Here is a 19,825-nt window from a genome sequence, read left to right on the forward strand (position 1 = left end):
TAGGAATCTGCCGATGTATTTGGCCTCTTCTCCCTCTTCCTCTGTTTTGTCCCCTTCCTCCCCGCATCATCACCCCTCTTCCATGATGCTAACCTTCCATTTCTGTGTCACAGAATTGTAGAAATGGTACACACTATGTCCTGCTCGGTTCATATATGCTTGCCAAGTGAGGGTTCATTGGATTGATCCCTGATTGACTGTGAACAAGTAGCTTGTCATTGGTTACAACTATACTTCACACACCTCCTCCTGAGTGAAAGCTGAAGTTCACCTGAGAGCAATTGTTCAATTTAGGAGACATTTCCAGGAAAAAATGATAAAGAAAGGTATAAAATTTGCTTAACAGAATTTGATAACTAGTTCAACTATTTTGTATGTAATGACTCAAGCAATGAAATGAAGACTATTAGTTTTATTGGGAACGACTATTCAGCATCCATAAGTATAGTTCATTTTGACTGACATGACATAAGCAAATGATAATGTTATAAAACAGCAGAGAATTGTATGAAAGCAACTGATACATGTCCAAAAGCATTTGCAATTTGTTCAGAGGAAGGAGAAATTGCTACTATGATGTGCACAAATGACTAAATGTTGTGGAGGTTGAACTAATAGTTATGAGAACTTTCATTCTGATCTGAGAAAAGCAGCAAAGCGACTGAGAAAAACTGTAAATAGCCACCAAATGTAATCAACTATTAGCCGCAGGCCTCCCCGCTAGAGGGCGCCACTCGAACGTGCTTCAACGTCACATGATCATAAATCCGCTAAATTCGGATTGTGTTTTGTTTCTACGTTTTGTTTCCGTCATAGCCTGTGAACTATTCGTAGTTTGGCGATTGCAAATACCAAACAAACAAAAGCTAAACTATCCACATTCATCACGACGTGGAGGTTTTAATTCGAAAGTTTTAACCGGAAGTGTGTTTTGTTTCGTGATTCTTGACACTCGTGTGGTAGTTTAAGTAGCAACGGAGACACAAGTCTGCGGTTTTTCGACAGTAACTTGGGCTTTAACGTCAACAGCTGACGTTAGCGACATTCGCTATGAACCTGCAGATTCAGGACACCTCTGCTCAAATAATCGAGAAGCTTCAGCAGAAATATCTGGGGAGGAGGAAACAGGTTTGAGTTCAACGACAACTAGTATTGTAACGCAGACTCCACGAGTTTGTTTGATAGCTTCATGGTAACGCAACTAACGCTAAATAGGACACTTTACGTCAAACTTGAATACAACTAAAGCACGCCTTCTTTATAAAGCGACATGTCTACATTTCTGCTTATCACTTCGTGTCAAGTAACGTTGAATGAATGCAAACCTAAACCCCGCTGCTCGATTGCTGTCATCGCCTCAGTTAATAACACAACAAACTTAAAAGTGAAATCTATGGCAGAAAAAGCACCAAGCATCATCAACGTTACTCGACAGATAATTGTACACGGTTGTGACATCCTCTAGTAGAATATAATAAAAATGTCAAATGGTTTCTACGCTGCGCTGAAACATGTCATGATTTTTCAGCTGCCACCTCCAGAAGACGTTGACGTCCCCTCGGGAACCAGTGATGCTAACTGCAATTCACACAGGGTCTCCTACTCGGGTAACCAGGGGTTCTTGATTGTATTCTAGGGCTTCTATTTACATACACTAATAAACCTGTAATGGGACGTGAAGGGCAACTTTATAAACAGACAGGGTTTGTTTCAACTGAGAATTAAACGAATTAATCTAATCCCATTTATAACTGATGACGCTTGATATGTAAACAAATAACACACCTGTGTGCCTAACATTGTGTTTTGTTCTTTATTGTAGAAGCAGTGCAAAGACTCACTTTGGCCAAAAGATCCAAACCGCCAAGCAACGAGTTAAAATGCTACAGCAAAGCTTTACATGAGCTGTTCAAAGCAGTCACCAACCACCCTGACCAGTTAGTCTAATGAGATTACGCTTACAAATACAATTTTTCATGTTTATCTTTCAGTATTGTGCCTTGGTCAAAACCTGTTTCTGTGTTCTCTAAGGTTTGGCAGCGATCACGCGCCGCATTGCAGTAGTGAGGACCTGAGTGGGGACTCTACAGCTGCTACACTTCACGACTCTCATGTGCTATTTACAGAAACAGGTGTGTGTGTGTGTGTGTGTGTGTCTGTGTGTCTGTGTGTATGTGTCTGTGTGTCTGTGTGTATGTGTGTGTGTGTGTGTGTGTGTGTGTGTGTGTGTGTGTGTGTGTCTGTGTGTGTGTGTGTCTGTGTGTCTGTGTGTGTGTGTGTGTGTCTGTGTGTGTGTGTGTGTCTGTGTGTGTGTGTGTGTGTGTGTGTCAGAGGATGCTGAAATAATTTCAAGGTTGACACCTGAAGCAAAAATCGTTTTGAAGTATAGTCACTGATATGATTGCAGTTTAAAATGAATGACTTGACAAGATAATGAATCACAAAATAGGCCTCGGTAATTCATCCTTGGGTTTCAGCTGACTTCTTGCAATTGATTTACTCACTTTCCTGTTATTGCTGAAATGTCTGGATTTTACTAACAACCTCTTAGGGGTGGATATAATGAGCTAGCCTTGGGCTTACCTGTATTATACTTCTGTATGTCCAGATGTGACCTTGCCTTCCTGTCTGGATGGTAGCCCTGTCTCCCAGGAAACTGAGACTGATGGGGAGTTGCATCAACCTCGCCAACTCCCTGACTCCTGCCGTTCCTCTTCCTTAGTACTGGCAAAGGTGTACCAGGAGATGATGACCATCTATGGACAACTAAAGGTGAGAGAGCAGAATCCTTGTATCACAGTTTATTACTAAATCCAGCCCGGGGGCGGAGAATGTGACTAGGTATACGTTTGCTTTTTTGTTATGCGAGGATACTTAGATATGTGTGTGTACACCAACTTAAATGCAGAGACTATTGTGATACAATGGATGCATGTGTATATACAGGCAGAGCGACAAAGCCAACAGCTGTGGGAGAGGGAGCTGCAGGAGCGAGAGAGGAGGCTGAAGCAACAGGAGGAAGCTGTTGGGAGGCTGGCAGGGCTGGAGGAGATGCTCCACATTCAGATACCAGCTGTAGAGGAGGTCAGGCATACATAGACTCCATCCAATCACATCTAATACAAGTTCACCACACCTCGTACTCTTTCCTTCTACCCTACCGCTTGTCGTAATAAACTTAAATCATACAGCTAGTCACACCTCCTGTCCAAGCTCTGTGTAAATCTGCATTTTATGCATAGGAATACAGATGTAACATTATGTGTTTTGGAGTACAATAGACCAACTATCTATAAAATCACAAACTCAACTAATGTACATCTGAAGTGTTCAAGCCTTGTTCATTATATGTGATTGTGTATATAAGTTTCACCAGAAACACCAGTTAGAGGTGAGTCAGCTGCAGGATCTTCTTCGAGAGAGGAGCAAGGAGAACAGGAGGCTCAAGTCCAGCTTTGACTCCATCAAGGACCTGAATGACAACATGAAGAAACGGGTAAGAAGTGACCACATACAAACCATGACGGTCTGTTTGCATTTTGTTGGTATTTTCAGTTCACAATATTCTAAAATCACATTAATACGTATACAATTTGGTTGTCTGATTTAAAAAAAAATAATTGTAAAAGTTTGACTGAAATTTCCTTTTAAAAACTAAAGTGACCAAAGGTGATTATATCTTCACTTTATTATCGGTTTAGTAGTATCAAGGAACTAACTGTTTGTATTGAACAGTTAGCGCTTGGACCACAGGAGGGCACTATTACATAACTTTCTTGGGTTTTGAATAATCCAACAGTGATGTAAAATCACCATTATTTTCTTGGTACAAGTGTCTGGAATTTTAAGTGTTTTTGTGGCTTTTGAATGAAGCCCTCCTTGCTTCAAATGTTTCTCAAAGTGGGCTGACTTCATGGAATAAAACAAATTAAGGAATGTTTTTCTGGACAGCAGTCTTGTTTAGCAGATTGACATTCAGTGTTTTAAAATCAACAGTTGAATGAGATCAATGAACACAATAAGAAGTTGGAGAGCCAATTCAAGAGGGTGCAGGCTCGGCTTGAAAATCTACAGGTAAGAACATATTCACCGATGCACGGAGGGTCATTGATTTACATTTGTTTTTTATAACTAGAGAGAAGGCAGTTTGCTTTCGATTGCACTTTAAAGTTTGGTTTTTATTGTACCGTGATTGTCTGAACCCTGTCCACCCCAAAAACATTGGGGTGTTGCAGCATTTGTTACAGAAATTGTTAAACTTAAATCTATTTTTAATGTCTAATATAATTGGTTTAAGTTTCTTTTTTTATTAACAGAGGAAATATGAGCAGAGCATAGCCCAGAGAGGCTGTCAGAGAAATAGTGTTAAGAGCACAGAATGTATTAATCCACCCAAAAAGGAGAAACCTGCTGCTTCTGGAAAACTCGGCAACAAGGTAGTTTAACAACTCTGTGTTTTTGTTACTGATGATTCTGTCAATCAGTAGGATTTGCTGTTATTGAACGGCATTATGTTATTTGTTCATGCGTTTATTGAAAAAACACTGTGCACATCATAGTTAACACACCCCTTTACACTTCTCCAGAAACCACACTCATCCTGCCAACTGACATATCATAATTTGTGCGTTTGTAATCATCCCTGTCGTGGATGAAGATGGATGTTCGGTGGATACAGTTGCACTTTTCAGTATTCAGAGAACACTGACTGAGCCAAACGTTCATGTTCATACTGCTCTGGATACACCAGAGTATCCAATGGCTGAACTTCAAAAATATATAGATATAACTTCCAGCCACGTTGCTGTAAATGTTGCCTTCGTAGATGCTCATTGTGTTCCACGCATGTCATATTATAGAATCCAGATCAATATGAGTGACGGAATTAAAACTAGTCAACAACAAAAACAACTGTAGTCACAATTTGATAAGAAAGTAAGTTGCAGATGACTGCTTTTGCAATCGAATTTAACCCTTTATATTTTCACCCTCCTTCCTCCAGGGCAGCTCTAGCCCCGCCCCTCTAAAGCTCCTGGCCCTTCTTCTGGATTGGGTACTCGATGGACAGACATTCTCATCAGTAGAACGAAACGAAGGGAAAGGTGCCAGCCAGTGTCTGCCTCCAGAGGTCGTACTCAACGAGAGATGCATTAAGGTGGCATGATAACTGTGATCTCTTGATTCTATTATTATTATTATGTCCTGATCAAAAAATAGCATCAAGAAGCATTATACATGCATTTTTTTTTTTATCACAATCAAAATAATAAATTACTTTTGGTTCCCTAGGTGTTGCCATTACTAGCAGATCAGCTTCATAACACTCCTTTGTCTGAACCTGACCTCCTCCTCAACCTTCTCCGCCTCACCCACTGGGCTTTAAGACACATGGACAGTTCTACACAGGTAAAGATGAGTTAAGATTGTCCCTGTGGGTAAACTGGGCCACTGCAGAAAGTTGTCACAGGATGCATCAAAGAACATACACTATGACTATAACATGTGGAGCATGTGGGCTCATTGTTAAGATTTTCACCTCAGAATATCTGGATGTCAGGAGTCAGGCTAATGGTTGAAATGAACCATTCAAAGAGCAGTGTGTGTGATGTTCAGGCAATGCTGAAAAGAGATGTATGGGTCGTTAGATATAATACAACTATCTCAAAACAGAAACGGGGAGATGTGCTGCTACTACTTTATAATAAAAAATATAGGTGGCTGCCTTTTCAAAAAGGGGTCAGCTGTTCTCACACATGGGTGCCAGAGGGAGCATCGAAAAGAAGGCCGATTTATTCCTGAAGTTTTGGGGGGATATCCACCTTCTTCTGTAATAGATTAGAGTGAGATTACATTCCTTAACGAAAGGCTGCACACTATTTGACCTGCACCTTCCTTAGTTATTTGGTGTTTGGCCTTGAAAGAGATGCGTGTTATTGTACAGAAAGCTGCTGGGTCACTTTCACAATGTCATTGCAGCAGAAACCAAACCCGAGAGCCATTTTTCTCTCAAGACAGAGCCACTCACCAGAGACGTACACATCCACTTCTAGCAGGGATCCACTTTATCGCTCCATCTCCCTTAACAGCATGGTGGGTTTTGATGTTTGGAGGTCCTGTCGAGTTCCATCTTGTGTTCAGATGAGAAGCCTGCTTATCTGAAGTCCCCATGCCTGTCTTGCGTGTTGAACATAGTCTAGACAGGCTGTGTTTGTAGCTTTGATAAAAGCCATGAGCACCTCAAGAGCTGTGAGCTGTTTCTGGTTAAAGGGATGATGTGTGATAGGACAATTTTGCTCTATAGTCCAATCCAACTTTGTAGGGATTCTCTTATTGTGAAGGTCAAATACCAGCCTCTCCTTAACGCTTACCTTTAACTCTCGGTCCAATCTCCCAATCCCAAGTCTGAGCTATGCTCCAGCCTTCACCCCCTGCCCTCCAGCAATTCTCTACCCACTTCAAAGTGTTAGTCCTCCAGTCCTGCTGCAGGGAGCTAGACATGTCATATCGGCTCGGTGATATGTTTGATGTCCAACTGAAATCACATGCTCCCTGATTGCTGCAATATGTGTTCACCTTTAAGACAAAAACAACCACTATTGGGCCACAATGCGTCAATGGAAGACGGGTGTTAACTTCAAATCTATGGTCTCTGTGGAGCTGATGGAGACATTGGGGAGGGGGAGTAGTAGACGGGGAGAGAAAGGGATGTTGTGTGTTTTAAAACCACCAGCGATTCCCTTTGGAACTCCAAACATTTTGGATAGTAGTTACTTATTACTGCACTGATTTATTGCCTCCATTATTTAGTTTAGCCCTGTCAGGCTGAGCTTGTATTTTCTACACTGGTGTTTGATGAAGATCATTGTTAATATATTATTTATATCCTAAAAAGTAAAAAGTAACTGACTGCAGACTGGGTCATGAATTCTGGCAATAACCAGCGGTTGTGTGTCTATGTTTGTATTTATCTGCACAGCATGTAGCACTATCTGCCACTCTGCGGCGGATAGGAGAGGAAGTATCTAAGCCCCCAGCTCGGTTATTGGTGCCTCAGTCTGAAGATGCAGAGCTGCCAAAGTCCTGCAGCGGGGCTGCTGGTGGATCCTGCAGGAGCTGGCCCTTTTACCGCAGCCCTTGTGCTCACACACGCATCCTATCCACCCTCATCACCCTCCGCACCGTCAGACAAGGTAACCAAACCCAACACACACACACATACCGAATCAACCATTTTATTTGAAAAATGCAAACGGACTGTAAAGTGTCAAAAAAGTGAAAAAAATACCCATAAGTAATTCCTGAGGTGACACCCTTTGTCTGGTCAAAATCCAAAGATGCTCATTTTACTACAATATGAAACAGTGAAAAGCAATGCATCTTCACATTGGGGAAACTGGAACCAGCAGATCATTTTTGCTTGCTCAATGACTAAGCAGATCCTCTGATCTCCTCACATTTCTTTAAGTGCCAACAAGGGGTTTATATTTTTTAACCTACTTGACTCCTTTTGGATGGATTGCATACTGGGGCAGACAGCCAATGCTTTGGTTTGTAACCAAAATACCTGCAAACTCCCATATGCACCAAACGATCTTTGGACTTTTTATTATATATTATTATAGATATATTTGAAAGGGGCAATGCGCATCTGGCTGCATCTAGATTTTGCTCCCTGGCCTTCCACACTATGAATCTTAGTGTGTGCAGCGTATATATCGTGGCATATTTTATGAAACTCCTCTGAACTGACCATCCATCTGCTCTTAATGCTCAAGGGCTCCATCTTTATGCCTATAGAGACTATTTTATGTCAATCTGCTCACCAGGTTTTCTTTCTTACCTTCTCTGGATTGATGGGAACCCAGATTGAGTTTTTTTTCCCTCATATGTGCTGTGATTTTACACATAATGGGTACCATTCTGAGAGATAGTGAGGCAAACTCGGTCCAGAATTAAACGTTTTTATCCCTGTGGTGGAAATTGGTGTATCAATTCCTGATAGAAATAAAACACTTTTCTGACAATTCTTTAATGAGGAGCAGATAATTTAATCCACAAATTCTCCACGATTTGTTGTTTACATAGAAGACAAACCTTGTCGAAAGCTGTGGGGGCCAACTTTGTAATCTAAAATTATGTAATTTAGCATGTATTCTAATGATTTAGCTGACTCATGAACAACCATGTCAGCTGATTTTACTGACATTAAATATCAATTTAAAACCGAATCAAGTATCTATGTATTTATGTCTCCCTCTGTCCTGTCTACAGCTGATGTGCTAGCCCAGGCCCTAGACAGTCTCCGTACCGAGCTGATGTCTGAGGAGAGCCGGGGCCTATTCATCCGCTACGGAGGAGTGTGTGTGCTGCTGTCGATGCTTCAGGCTGGCCGTGGAGGTCTGCACACACTTGTAGAGACCTTCATGCAGCTGACTGAACCGTCCCGTAAGTAGCAGTTTAGAACCCATCACACTTGTATAATTGTGAGCAAGAAAATGATACAACACATTTGAACAATTTCAAAGAGGGTTCAGGTACAAGCATGATCAGCTGAGGAAGAAACATGCCAACGGTAATAACTTTCGTCCTGTTTAAGTAACTGGTGAAATAATGGTACTTACCTTAGTTAGCTGGCTTATTTTAGATTACGAAAAGCACCGAGTGAGTCCAAACAAAGTCCAGGTTTGAGCACTTTTTTGGAGTTAGGAACTCCACTGTATTAACACTACTTTAGCAAAAAAAAAAAAAACCGTTGCCACGTTGTCTGGAAATTTAAATGTACTTATTCACTACAAAATATTTTCCGACCTGCTAAGCAGCACCTCACTGGTGACCTCAAGACTTTCTTTTTGAAACTGCACAGTTCACCTGGGGAATCGTCTGTGGTCAACGTGAAAGCTGCTGTGATCACTCTTCCATCCCAGATTTATTGAGTGTCTTTGCTATCACTAGTAACTTTGATTTATGCCAGCTCTTCCTGCGGTATCATCCCCACATAAAAACCACATGTGAAAAGTAACGGTTGGTCCGAGGCGAGCTCACATTAATCACACGCACCGGTCATGCAAAAGATTTAGAAGTTGCCATAAAGTCTTGGTCCTCCACCACCTCCAGGCTCTTTTATAGAAAGACGAAAGACTTGACAGAGGTGGATGAGGGGAGAGCACAGCTGCAGTGTGCTTCCATGGAGGGGCAAACCATATTATGAGCCATATCATTTAAGATAGGTGTGCTACAGTAATACGCAGCAGAGCCATATGCTGGCGGTGACTGGGGCGTGTGTGTGGGACGGCATCACTTGTGTGTTTCCAGGGGGACTGTGAGTCGAGCAAGATTAGCTAATTATTGTGTTTTACAAGCAGTAATGAGGAGCGACGGGAAAGGGGTGGGGGGCGAGGGGGGGAAGGGTTTGCACCTGAAGGTTGCCAATAAAACCAAACAAAACACAAAGGTCAAGCTGCACACACAACACACTTACAGGACGTCTGTGGTCATGTTGCAACAACTCGACTGTTGATATAATCAGTCAAATACAAGTTACACAACCAACACATTCATGGGATCCCAAACACTTCAGCATGCACGGGTTTACACAAACACACTGAGTAACGATGTTTTACTGGCTTTGACTGACTGATCGTCTGATAAACAGTTAACTCCCAACTGCTTCTTGCAGTGTATTTAACTTCCCAGTCACAGTATTTCTGCGAAATGAGTGTGTCGTAGACGTAGACATATATGCATATACTGTAGCACGCATTAATATTACGAGGTACATTTATTTTTATTAGGAGTCTCATAGCCTGAGGGACTGTAGTCTGGTGGTGCAGCAGCTGATATTTCTGTATCTCTTGTCAGATGGCAGCAAAATGAATTATATTTAGTAGTTTAATAACATCGAGGTGAGGTGATACAATTGCTGGAATTAGGCTGACCAAACTATCCTTTCCTCCTTTCTCCTCCTCATATTATCAGTCTCTACCCATCTTATCCTTTCTTATCTGAACCTGATCCTATTCTTCCCCGTCCAATCCTCTGCTGTGATTTCATGCCAGCAGAACCTCTGTACCAGCCAAAAACAGCTCAGATTGTATTCCCTTGTCCATGGTCAAAGACCGTGGAGAGTCTGTGTTAAAAGGAGCAGGAATGTGACTTCAGTAGAAACAAATGTTTGTTTACTAGACATTGACTAATTTAAAGACTTTATGGGGTCCACATTTGCTTTTTATTAAAACATGTGCAGCACCTCTCTGTGTGGAGTGGTGCTGTCCGTCCTGTCTCTGTTTCATCTCTGTGGGTGTGTATGTGTGGTTACGGTCACGGTTAACAGTGACAATATGGAAGCCCTTCCAAATACAATCATGGTAGTCTTTCTGACCAGCGTCTGTGTCCCCGTCCTACTCGGTTTGATTGCTAAAATCTCGTCATGGTTTGTTTGTGCATCCATGTAGTTTTCATTTCTATGCAAAGCTGCTGTTGATCATTTGAATCTCCTCAGAAGTTTGAACATTGAATCTAAATGTGTTGCTCATTAGAGAACTTATTTTGATAATGTCCTTCCCTCTTTGCTCTGCTTGTGTTTGTGTGCTTGTAGGCTATTTAAATCCCTTCCTGGAGGCTTGTAGCTGTGAGTTATTTTTCCAAACGGCCTCCCAGCTTCTTAAAAACCCTCGCGTGGAGCTCCCGACACTGGAGAAGCTGTCCATCCTTCTGCAGAAGCTCTCCAACATCAGGTAGACGCACTCCTCTCCAAACTGATAATATCACACTGAACAAGGATGAACTTGATCTATGATCATGGGTAGTAAATCCCTGCATGCTTGGACAAATGCAACCATACATTCTCATATCATTTCTTTTATGTGTCTGCACAGACAGATTGTCTGACAAATACTCTATCTGGAGCCAGCTGTAAACTCACTTATGCACTTCAAACTATTTATATTCCTTTCCCAAGGTTTGGCAGTGACATTAGACTGTAATAGTGGTTCCTAACCTTTCCGGCTCATAAAATGTTTGTAGTAACTCACAAGAAAAGAGCAAATATTCACAGAATTTCGTAACCACGTTTTATCTTGTGGCCCCTTGGGAGCATCTCATTAGGCCAATTCTAACAATAGTTTGGGTTGCAGATCATTTCGAAAGTTGAAATAAAGTTATTTCATGATTGTGGTGGTCATTTATTTCGTTGTTCTTTCTTTGTTGAAGTCATGTTAAATCCGCACTTTCACTTCATTCACACTTTGTGGAAATATTGGTTGGTCGGTCAACCTTTTTGGTCCTGACTTATATCCATATAATGCATCAATGGTTCCCAGATGATGAATCCTAAATACTTCATTGTTCCCTGACTTTTCTTCAACCGCAGTGAAGTAGTGTGAATTTCCTTGACTCAACAGGCCAAGTGTGTGTTTAGTCTTTTCAAATGTATTAAAATTGTATTTGTCAGTTCTAGCATTTAGACTTAATTGTTGGCCTATTCAGCCAAGAAGTGTAGATACTTAAAGCGAGTTATAACTAGATTATACAGCCGCGATACACTGGTCTGGATGCTGACTGACTCATGGGGCTATGTTTCACTGACTGGTTGGTTGTTGTGTATTTCTTTGATTTCATCCAGGAAGAACCGTCGTCTGTTTGAACTGTCCTCCCTCCACCTCCAAATACAGGAACTAAATCACAAAGCCAACCCCACACACACCTTCCTCTGCCTCAACTTCAGGTCCATCCTCCATAACCTCAAATAAAACACCCATTCACATGTTTTTCTCTGCCTCACCCTCACCAAAACACATTCTTTCCTGATATAGTGATGTGTTTTTGAAGTTCCTTTGTCCGTCAGAAGTACTATTAGTTTAGGGTTGTGTATGTTTTGCACTTTGTCTGTTTTTCTGCATGAAAACGTGTCATGCTTGCCAGTAGCTTTAATGGGTGTCTGATGTGCTCGGAGGGAGAGAGGCTGTGACTGTGAAGCTTTTTAATGACAATAAACAAAAAGAACTGAAGGAAATTAAGAGTGGACTGCATAAGAAACGCTGGAATCCATATGTTTTGTATAAACTTGTCTTATTTGTTTGTTCCAGAGTATTGGTGCGTTGATGGGAGTAATGTTCTCAGTATGGGATACCCCAGTGGTGTTGGTTGACAAAGGCGGGCAGACTGGAACAATTACAGCTGATATTTAAGACGTACTCGGAAGTGCTTGGCTAGTCTGAATTTGAAAAGGGTACATCCAATTTTTTCTGAATTCCTGAATTAACTACATGTTAGTTATTGGGTCAGGGTTGTAGAATATTTAAGACGGCATACATGCACACTGGTCGTCTTTAAAAGGCCCCTACATTGAATTGATGAGTGTCCATGATTTGAAGAAAAGCATTCCTAAGAGGACTAGTCTCTTGAGATGCATCATCTGTGAAGGTGAATGGAAAGGGAATTGAGAGCTTTAAACCACCTGCTGAGGAAAACATTCAAGGACAAAGATGTTTCAAATGAAATGTTCTGCCAAAATGACCGAGACCTGCTTTAGATATTTGAGTAATAGCATCAAGTAGTTCTGTTCCTGGAAATGGTGACGCATGTAAAAGTATTGTGCAGTCAAACTGCTATGGGAAATATTTCGTTTTGGAAATTTGACACATTTACAACATCATGCATCCCTAAGTTCAGGAGGGAGCTGTAGCTCATATTTAAAAAAACATTCATGATATGGAACCAAATGACTTTGGTTTCTAACCACTTTGGTTATCACATGGCAGGCACCAGAGCACCATTAAGGACAATGTTGAAACAGAACTGCAAACATTTTATTTTTGTGCCCGTTTAAAAAAAGTATTGCTGTCGTATGATTTTAATCTTCACTGTGTGAAACTACATTGCCAGGGCATAGATGTAGAGCCCGAGAAGAGAGAAATTTCCATCCATCCTACGGAGCAAATCTCACTAATTCAATTTCAGCCTACTGTATATTCCTTTCTTGCTTACATTTTTACTACTTTCCCAACTGTCAACAGCCGTATGCAGAGGAGATTTTATTAAAGATAAAAGAGGAGGTCACATTTTATTTTGCTTTCCATTTGTAGCTGTTGTGAATTGTGTTGCATCTGGATGATATCAAATGGAAACATCAGGCTTTATCATCAACAGCGGAACATTTTCTGCACACGGGCGGCCACCTAAAAACCTCATTCTCCCCCCAAGCCACCCAGGGTACATACGCAGGTCTGCCCGACACCGAACCCTCAGAAATCCCCAATTCTGTTTTTCTTCTGTCACTTCGAGGCAGACGCACTGCGCTTAATAAAATCACCCCGTCGAGATCATAATATTATCATCCACCATTTCGTCAGCATCCGTTCATTCTGCCTCAAAGCATGTCAGCTCTCTGGATGGAGAACAAATTAATTGAAAACTGGAGCTCACTGTGAAGCCGCTCATTTGTTTTTCCTCTTCATCAACTCATCTTATGCTTAATTTGTCAAAGCTGTAATTTGGAGCAGAGCTGTAACACATGACATGCAAATCAGAGATGCGTTATTTACTGGCATAACGAATGTAATAATGTCAGATTATTATTGTTAAACAATCTGGTAGTACGTTCTAGGTAGCGGCTGTAAAAAGGTTTGCAGTTTTTCTCATTTAGGCAAAGCTGTGGTCAATTTGAATATGCGTCAGTTGCAAATACTTTAATAGTTGCCTCATACAATAATCCACATCACCTTTACTCAATCCATACGCTCGATAAACTGTATGACGTATGGAGCTGGGTCCATCTATGGATCGATCTAGATCTTTCTATCGATCTGGATCCGTGGATAGATTACATTTTTTTTCTTCACAATATTCACAATATCACACATTTTGTATTCTCAAGGTCAACACTGACGCTACAGACTAGTACCTCCTTCAAGCTACATTCCTATAAGATGCTGGACCTCACACTTTATGACAACTTGTGCAATCAATAATGACATAATGTTATTGACCGTAACTGTTTTAGCTGCATACCCTTACCTACCTTCTCCATAGTTATATCATACTTGGTTTTGCAACTTCAGAAGTAATATTTTGGCAAAAATATGACTGGAACACACTGAGCACATGTACAGTGGAGATTCAAGTTTCTATAGTGTCAAATTTTTTATTTTTTTTTACTGAAGCTAAAGGAATCTCCAAACGTCTTCCAGCTGCTTTTCAAAAGATTTGATACTGGTGTCGGTTTTGGGTGGAGTGACGGTGTAACAGGGTATTCTTGCCTACTCCAGGACCTGTCAACGGCTGATTTATTTACTTTCATGACTTCAGTTAAGTCTGGTCTGCACTGCAGTCAGCCTAGCGGTGTCTGGACCGTGTTTCCTAACACGCTTTACTTTGCCAGTCTACCCTGCACAGCATCACCCACACGACTTCAAATGCTGATCTTGATTTATGTTTGCTTTTTTTCAGTGGACCAAAAATTCCACAAATTACCCCAAAGAGTCGCCCTGCTCTGGTCTGGCTGGTAAACCTCATTAAAATGTTATTTGGTCAGTGGGAGGAGGCTAGCAAGGGGGGAATTATTAGCGGTTCCACTTCAGCACAACCATAAAGTCGAGTCAATCAGGGATTTGACATGGCAGACCACCAAATGTATGTTATTTCCACCAGCCGAGATATGCATACATACGCTGCTTGTGTAATGCAATAAGCACATGGCGGTCCCGGTTATATACCTGACTGTAAATTAGCTAGTGTGTGAAGGAGTTGTGAGTGGAAGCAGCTGTCAGGGGTCGTTTATGGTGGACGGGCTCGGATCACACTACTTCCTAACCTCCAAATTTTTTTATATTTCTTTTTATACTGCTTTTCTATCATTTACAAGGACTAAGAGGTTGCACTTATGGATAACAAAGGGATTGTTCAACCTTTTGGGAATTCCATTTTCTTGTTCTTGCATAGAATTAGATTAGAAAATTGATATTTCTCGTCTGTGCCTTCAGTGTGGTGTTTGAAGCAGCTCTAAAGTCCAGTTATTAGTACATTGTTTCTCAACAACAATACATTCTTTTATGGAGAGCTAATGAGTGTGTTACTATTATTTTGTTATTTTGTTTATCCATCTGTCCAACACAGGTTTATATGATACCGCCTTCTTTTAGTCTTTATGCTAATCGCGTCCTGCCTCCCGTTTTGTACTTGATGCACAGTAGCATCAATCTTCTCATCCAACTCTCAACAAGACTGCAAATAAGCCTATTTCTCAAAATGTCAAACATTTCTTGTAGGGGTTCAAACACATGCTCACCCTCCTTGGACTTAAAAAAAGAAGACAGAAACCGCTTGCTCCTTGTTTTTCATCACGGCTGACAGTTTATCTTAATGGTATAACTGCTGTAAAAGCAAGGTGCATTGGTGTCGGATACACCAGTGTTTCAGTGGATATTTCCTTTAAAAATAGCAGTTACAGAATTGTACCGCAGCGATGGGTGGTGAAAACAATGTAATTACTAAGAGGGCACACACAGTTCATCCTGCAGTCAGACAGACACAAGTTCTGACACCTGACTGAGGTCTGGATGGGGATGGGGACGGGTGTGTGCATGCAGCTGCTGTGTTGACAGTGAATGTGTTACTGACTGGCAGAGGTTTAATTAGTCACATGGTTGACACTCCTTGCCCTGAAGTGGCTTCATCCTCATTTTAAGTCGAGCCAAGCTCTTAAGGCACAAAACACAAGGCACGTCCTCAAAACACAAAGACACCCGTCTTAAATGTGTTTGTTATCAGACTAAATGACCTGAAATTGTGAAACATGAAAAGAGAAAGACCTCATTGCTGCCCTGATGCCCCACAGCAGCATCACTGGCATTTCCACTGCCAGAGAGACCTTCTATGAACCACGTTTAAGAGCCGCAGCCAGCACATATACACAACTACAGTGTAGCTAAGGCACTGGGAATCTTGGCACAACTATGCACCCACATATTGAAAGCCCGATGACGGAGTGTGCAGACGTGACAGCTGCCACCTTCTTGTTGGTGGGGAAAAGAGTTTTATTTATAACAATGTCAAATACAAAAATGAATGGGCCTGAATGACGTGATTGTCTACTAATCTTGTCCTAGGGTCTTATTCCAATGACATCATCTCTCACCTAGTTAATGTCCCATTGAATTATCCATAATTAAATGTTGAATGAAATGGGAAATGTGATTAGCGATCTTCCATGCCAGTGTTGACGAACAACAATCTGGGATGGACATATGGGATCATTTACTCTACAGTTTAGCAGTTTCATTGACCTCTGACACGATTTATATACCTCATTACATTTTATACTATACAGGTACTATACTGGTGGTGGTTTGAGAAGTCTGTTCTCATGAAATTGATTTGAATTCTATAGATTTTTGTCCCAGCATACATGTAGACCGTAAGCCTTGTCTTGTCTTACTGGCACAACATCAAAGTCCTTAAAATGGTACTTACAGAAGCACAATTAAATTGCTCCACACTCTTTGGGTCCTGATGTTCCAATCCACAGTCACTCGTCTCAAAAACAAAACTCCTTTAAAAAGATAGCAGCTCATATAAACTGTAATAACCATTTTTATACTTTATCAGGGAGTTCTTAAATTATACAATTCAAATCCAAAGCCATGTTTGCCATACATCTTTATTAATGTATACATTATGTACAATAATAAGTTATATATACAGTTATACTTAGGTTCTGTGATGAGTTAGGGTGTGTTTTCTATGTTCTACTGTACTGGGTATACTACTGAGGTAATAAAATCCATGTTTGGCTTCTGCATGTCAGCCGATCAACATATTTGTCTGAACCCAGGGCATGGGACCATTTAATGTTCAATTCAATGCACCAAATTATTTACAAGACATCATAGATATAACAAATGAAACCTGTTTTGAAATGAATCGGTTTTGATGCTATTACAATACAGTATATTTAAACACAAGCTTTTTTTTTTTTGCTTTGAGAGGAGATATTAAACAAACAAAAAACAATCAGAATACATCTTTGATAAACATGCACATTCATTAATTTAAAGTACTGGAGTCCAGCCCCGTAGTTTGCATCTAAAATAAGAACAAAAAAAGCACTGGAAAAAGAACTTGGCAGGGGGTGATGTGCTTAATTTTGTGCAGAGCGATCACGGGATATACTGACAACATCAGACTTCTGATAAAAATCAGCCCTATTCCAAAGAAAAGTGTTCAAAGTGAGTCTTTGCATTGCTTGTCAAAGTTGAGCTTTGGAGATTATTGCTGAGTTTTGACGTTAAACTGCTCAGAAAAGCATGACATGGGCCTACAGCATTTTAACTTCTAACATCATCACTACTAATGGATTGGCATTAATGTGGCTATCACAAAGTTTTACTTGGAGATATCGGAGCTGCCCTCATTCTTTGCATGCACAACACTTTAACTGGCTTCCGCTGTATGCAGAGGTGGACAACCCACCCGCTGCATATTGTTTTCATTTGCCATATTGGTCCCATAGGGGAGAGGAGACCTTAAATCCTGAGCATGACTGAGCCGACCACAAAAGCTGAGTTAGGTCAGACATTATGGGACGACCGTAGCGCTGCTTCAACCACGACCGGCTGTGTTGGGCACCGTTCGGCCTGCAGCAACCCCGGGGCCAGTTAGTCATGTCTCTGCCATGGCATCTTTCTTTTTTAATGCAGGCTTTTTTACAGCTTTTCCACTGGGCCTTCAGTGGTTAAGTGGCCTTAAATGCTTAATTGGGTGCTGGAAATCACAGGCACTTTGCACCCGCTCTGTAAACCACAACACTTCAGACTATTAGTGGCCTGGGGAGCCACACGCCAAATAATTAGGGCTGGCGGCAGCACTAGACCGCAGCATTGGGGTAAAAGGGTAATAAGGGGGGAGAGGAAGAATTATGTGGGGGGTCACGGGCTGGGTCACTGCCGAGGAAGTCGTTGCTCTGAGAGAGTACGCTGGTTTTTGTGTGTTAAAGTTGGGGAAAGTGGATTTAGATAGAACGTGATTAGCAGAGTAATGCTGTCTTAATGCACCATATGGGATTAACACTGAACACGCGTATGGTAACCAATTAATGGAGCTGAGTTGGAGTTTTAAAGGAAACATCATCACAGAATCAACATGACGTAAAAACAGTTTTAAGCATTTAGTTCAACATACCAACATATGGTCTTTAGAAAATACTGTTCTGCAATGTTGACTACAGTTGTGTGTGTGTGTATGCTGGTGAGATCATGATTCAGCAAAAGACACAGGGGGGGGGATCGCCAAATGCCTCAAAGTTGTCAAGCAAAGTTTACCAGATGAAAGCTGATCTGAGTGACTTTAGCATTTCCAGCTGGGCATAATGATTGCATCTTAAATTGGGAGCTCGTGTCTGCTGTCTTTGCTGTAGAACATCAGCACGGCCGAAGGCACAGTTAAAGTATGAAAGTTACCTCATGCTTCGGTCGAACCAGGTCGCTTTCTTTATGCAACGTAAAGAAATCTAGTTCCATCAGCTGGAGGGTTAACCTGAAGGTTTTGGTTGTGATCAGAAGGCTCAGTGAGAAGAAACGCTTCCTCATTTGGCACGACTGCAGTGAAGCTGCTCACTGACCATTGCATCATCTTTATTTGATTTTTCTTTTTTTGAAACTGCATACAAAGTTTTATATTAAAACGACTGCAAAAGCTGTGATTGTGTTGCGTCCAGCGCACACTTAATCTAGCTTTTATTTCCACTAAAATGATTTAGCATTGAAATAGAGACCAATCTATTAAAGTAGAAACTAGTTCTGATTATTTTATGAGAAAATGTCTGATCTAGAGAATAATATTAATCTTTGGTTTGATTTTTCTAGCACTTTGGAAAGAAGTATTTCAGATTAGTAGCTTCTTGACAGAGAAAAGCCATAATAGGAGGGTTGATGAGGCTGATTCTTCATGTGATTGGGGGGGGGGGGGGGTGTATACTGTATATGTGCTGTCCTCTTTGTCAGAGCAGTATCTGCCCCTACATACATGTATACTTTAAGGCATCCAAGTCTTTCAAGTCTCTACTCCATTTAAACGCTGGCACAGCGCTGGGATGGAGACGGGCACGGGGACGGAAGCACCAACTGGCTGTGAAAACTGCTGTTGCCCTGCCGTCCGGCAGCCGCCGCCATCTCGCTGCTGCCCAGCACATCGGAGCAGAGCGACTCCACCGCGTCCAGCCTCTCGATCTGCACCAAGCGGGTCAGGAGGTCGGGGATGCTGTAACCCGCCGTGCTCACTCTCTCAAAGAGCTGCAGGCCATCGCTCATGCCGCCGATCTCGTCGCGCTTTAGCCCGAAGCTCTCGGCCAGGTGCCTCCACGTCTTCACCACGGCCGCCTCGCTGCTGTAGGAGGAGCTCAGCATGCGGCTCGTCTTCTCCAGACAGTCGAAAGGAAGCTCTGTGGGGCTCAGGCCTGGAGGGGGACAGGAGGGTTAGACGTGGCGCAGCGTTACACAAACTATCCCCAGAGGATACCCTGATCATTATTCTAGAGGAGTCTACTTTGGTTTATGACTAAATACTTGCACGCTACTAAACGCTGCAATTTGTGTTTAACGCTAATTGTCAAATGTGAGCATGCTAACGCGCTAAAGTGAGATTGTGCTAACTTGTGTAAAAGTATGCTTGTAGAGTGAGGTAATGACTTCTTTCTTTGTCAGTTTCACATCCTAAAGCAATTTTCTTGAAAATGACAATCCCATTCCTCACTTTAACACAGTTCATAAAAAGAGCTTGTCTTCAGCCGTGCATCTGAAGTCAAATGCCCCCCGACAGCGTTGGCAGAAATCAA

The 19,825-nt window shown here is 41.6% G+C and overlaps 2 protein-coding genes across 4 annotated transcripts in view; one reads left to right on the top strand and one right to left on the bottom strand.

Moving 5' to 3' along the window:
• The first annotated feature begins 820 nt into the window (after positions 1-820).
• On the top strand, positions 821-11,981 carry ccdc138 (coiled-coil domain containing 138). 3 transcript variants are annotated; one of them, XM_084023128.1, is made up of 15 exons: positions 821-1,128; positions 1,529-1,607; positions 1,823-1,937; positions 2,032-2,132; positions 2,609-2,772; positions 2,947-3,084; positions 3,368-3,496; positions 3,997-4,074; positions 4,317-4,436; positions 5,003-5,155; positions 5,290-5,406; positions 6,977-7,190; positions 8,272-8,445; positions 10,595-10,733; positions 11,621-11,981. In XM_084023128.1, the coding sequence occupies exons 1-15, from the start codon at positions 1,051-1,053 to the stop codon at positions 11,745-11,747; spliced, it is 1,926 nt and encodes a 641-aa protein (XP_083879254.1). In that variant the 5' UTR covers positions 821-1,050; the 3' UTR covers positions 11,748-11,981. The 3 variants fall into 3 exon arrangements, with proteins under 3 accessions (XP_083879254.1, XP_083879255.1, XP_083879256.1); XM_084023129.1 differs by having other exon boundaries at positions 3,377-3,496; XM_084023130.1 differs by having other exon boundaries at positions 3,392-3,496.
• Positions 11,982-16,636: 4,655 nt separating this feature from the next.
• Positions 16,637-19,825, bottom strand: part of edar (ectodysplasin A receptor) — a 28,755-nt gene continuing 25,566 nt past the window's right edge. Inside the window, exon 12 of the mRNA XM_084022057.1 lies at positions 16,637-19,447. Within this exon, the coding sequence (XP_083878183.1) occupies positions 19,062-19,447 (386 nt within the window). The 3' untranslated portion in view covers positions 16,637-19,061. The remainder of the gene's footprint in view (positions 19,448-19,825) is intronic.

This window comes from Eutrigla gurnardus (assembly GCF_963514095.1).
Source record: "Eutrigla gurnardus genome assembly, chromosome: 12".
NCBI lineage: Eukaryota > Metazoa > Chordata > Actinopteri > Perciformes > Triglidae > Eutrigla > Eutrigla gurnardus.

Excerpts from the sequence above, each read along its gene's own strand:
- ccdc138 (XM_084023128.1), top strand. The coding sequence starts at position 1,051 with ATGAACCTGCAGATTCAGGACACCTCTGCTCAAATAATCGAGAAGCTT. Across the intron at positions 1,608-1,822 it reads ACACAGGGTCTCCTACTCGG|AAGCAGTGCAAAGACTCACT; the intron begins GTAACCAGGGGT and ends TCTTTATTGTAG. Across the intron at positions 5,156-5,289 it reads TCAACGAGAGATGCATTAAG|GTGTTGCCATTACTAGCAGA; the intron begins GTGGCATGATAA and ends TTGGTTCCCTAG.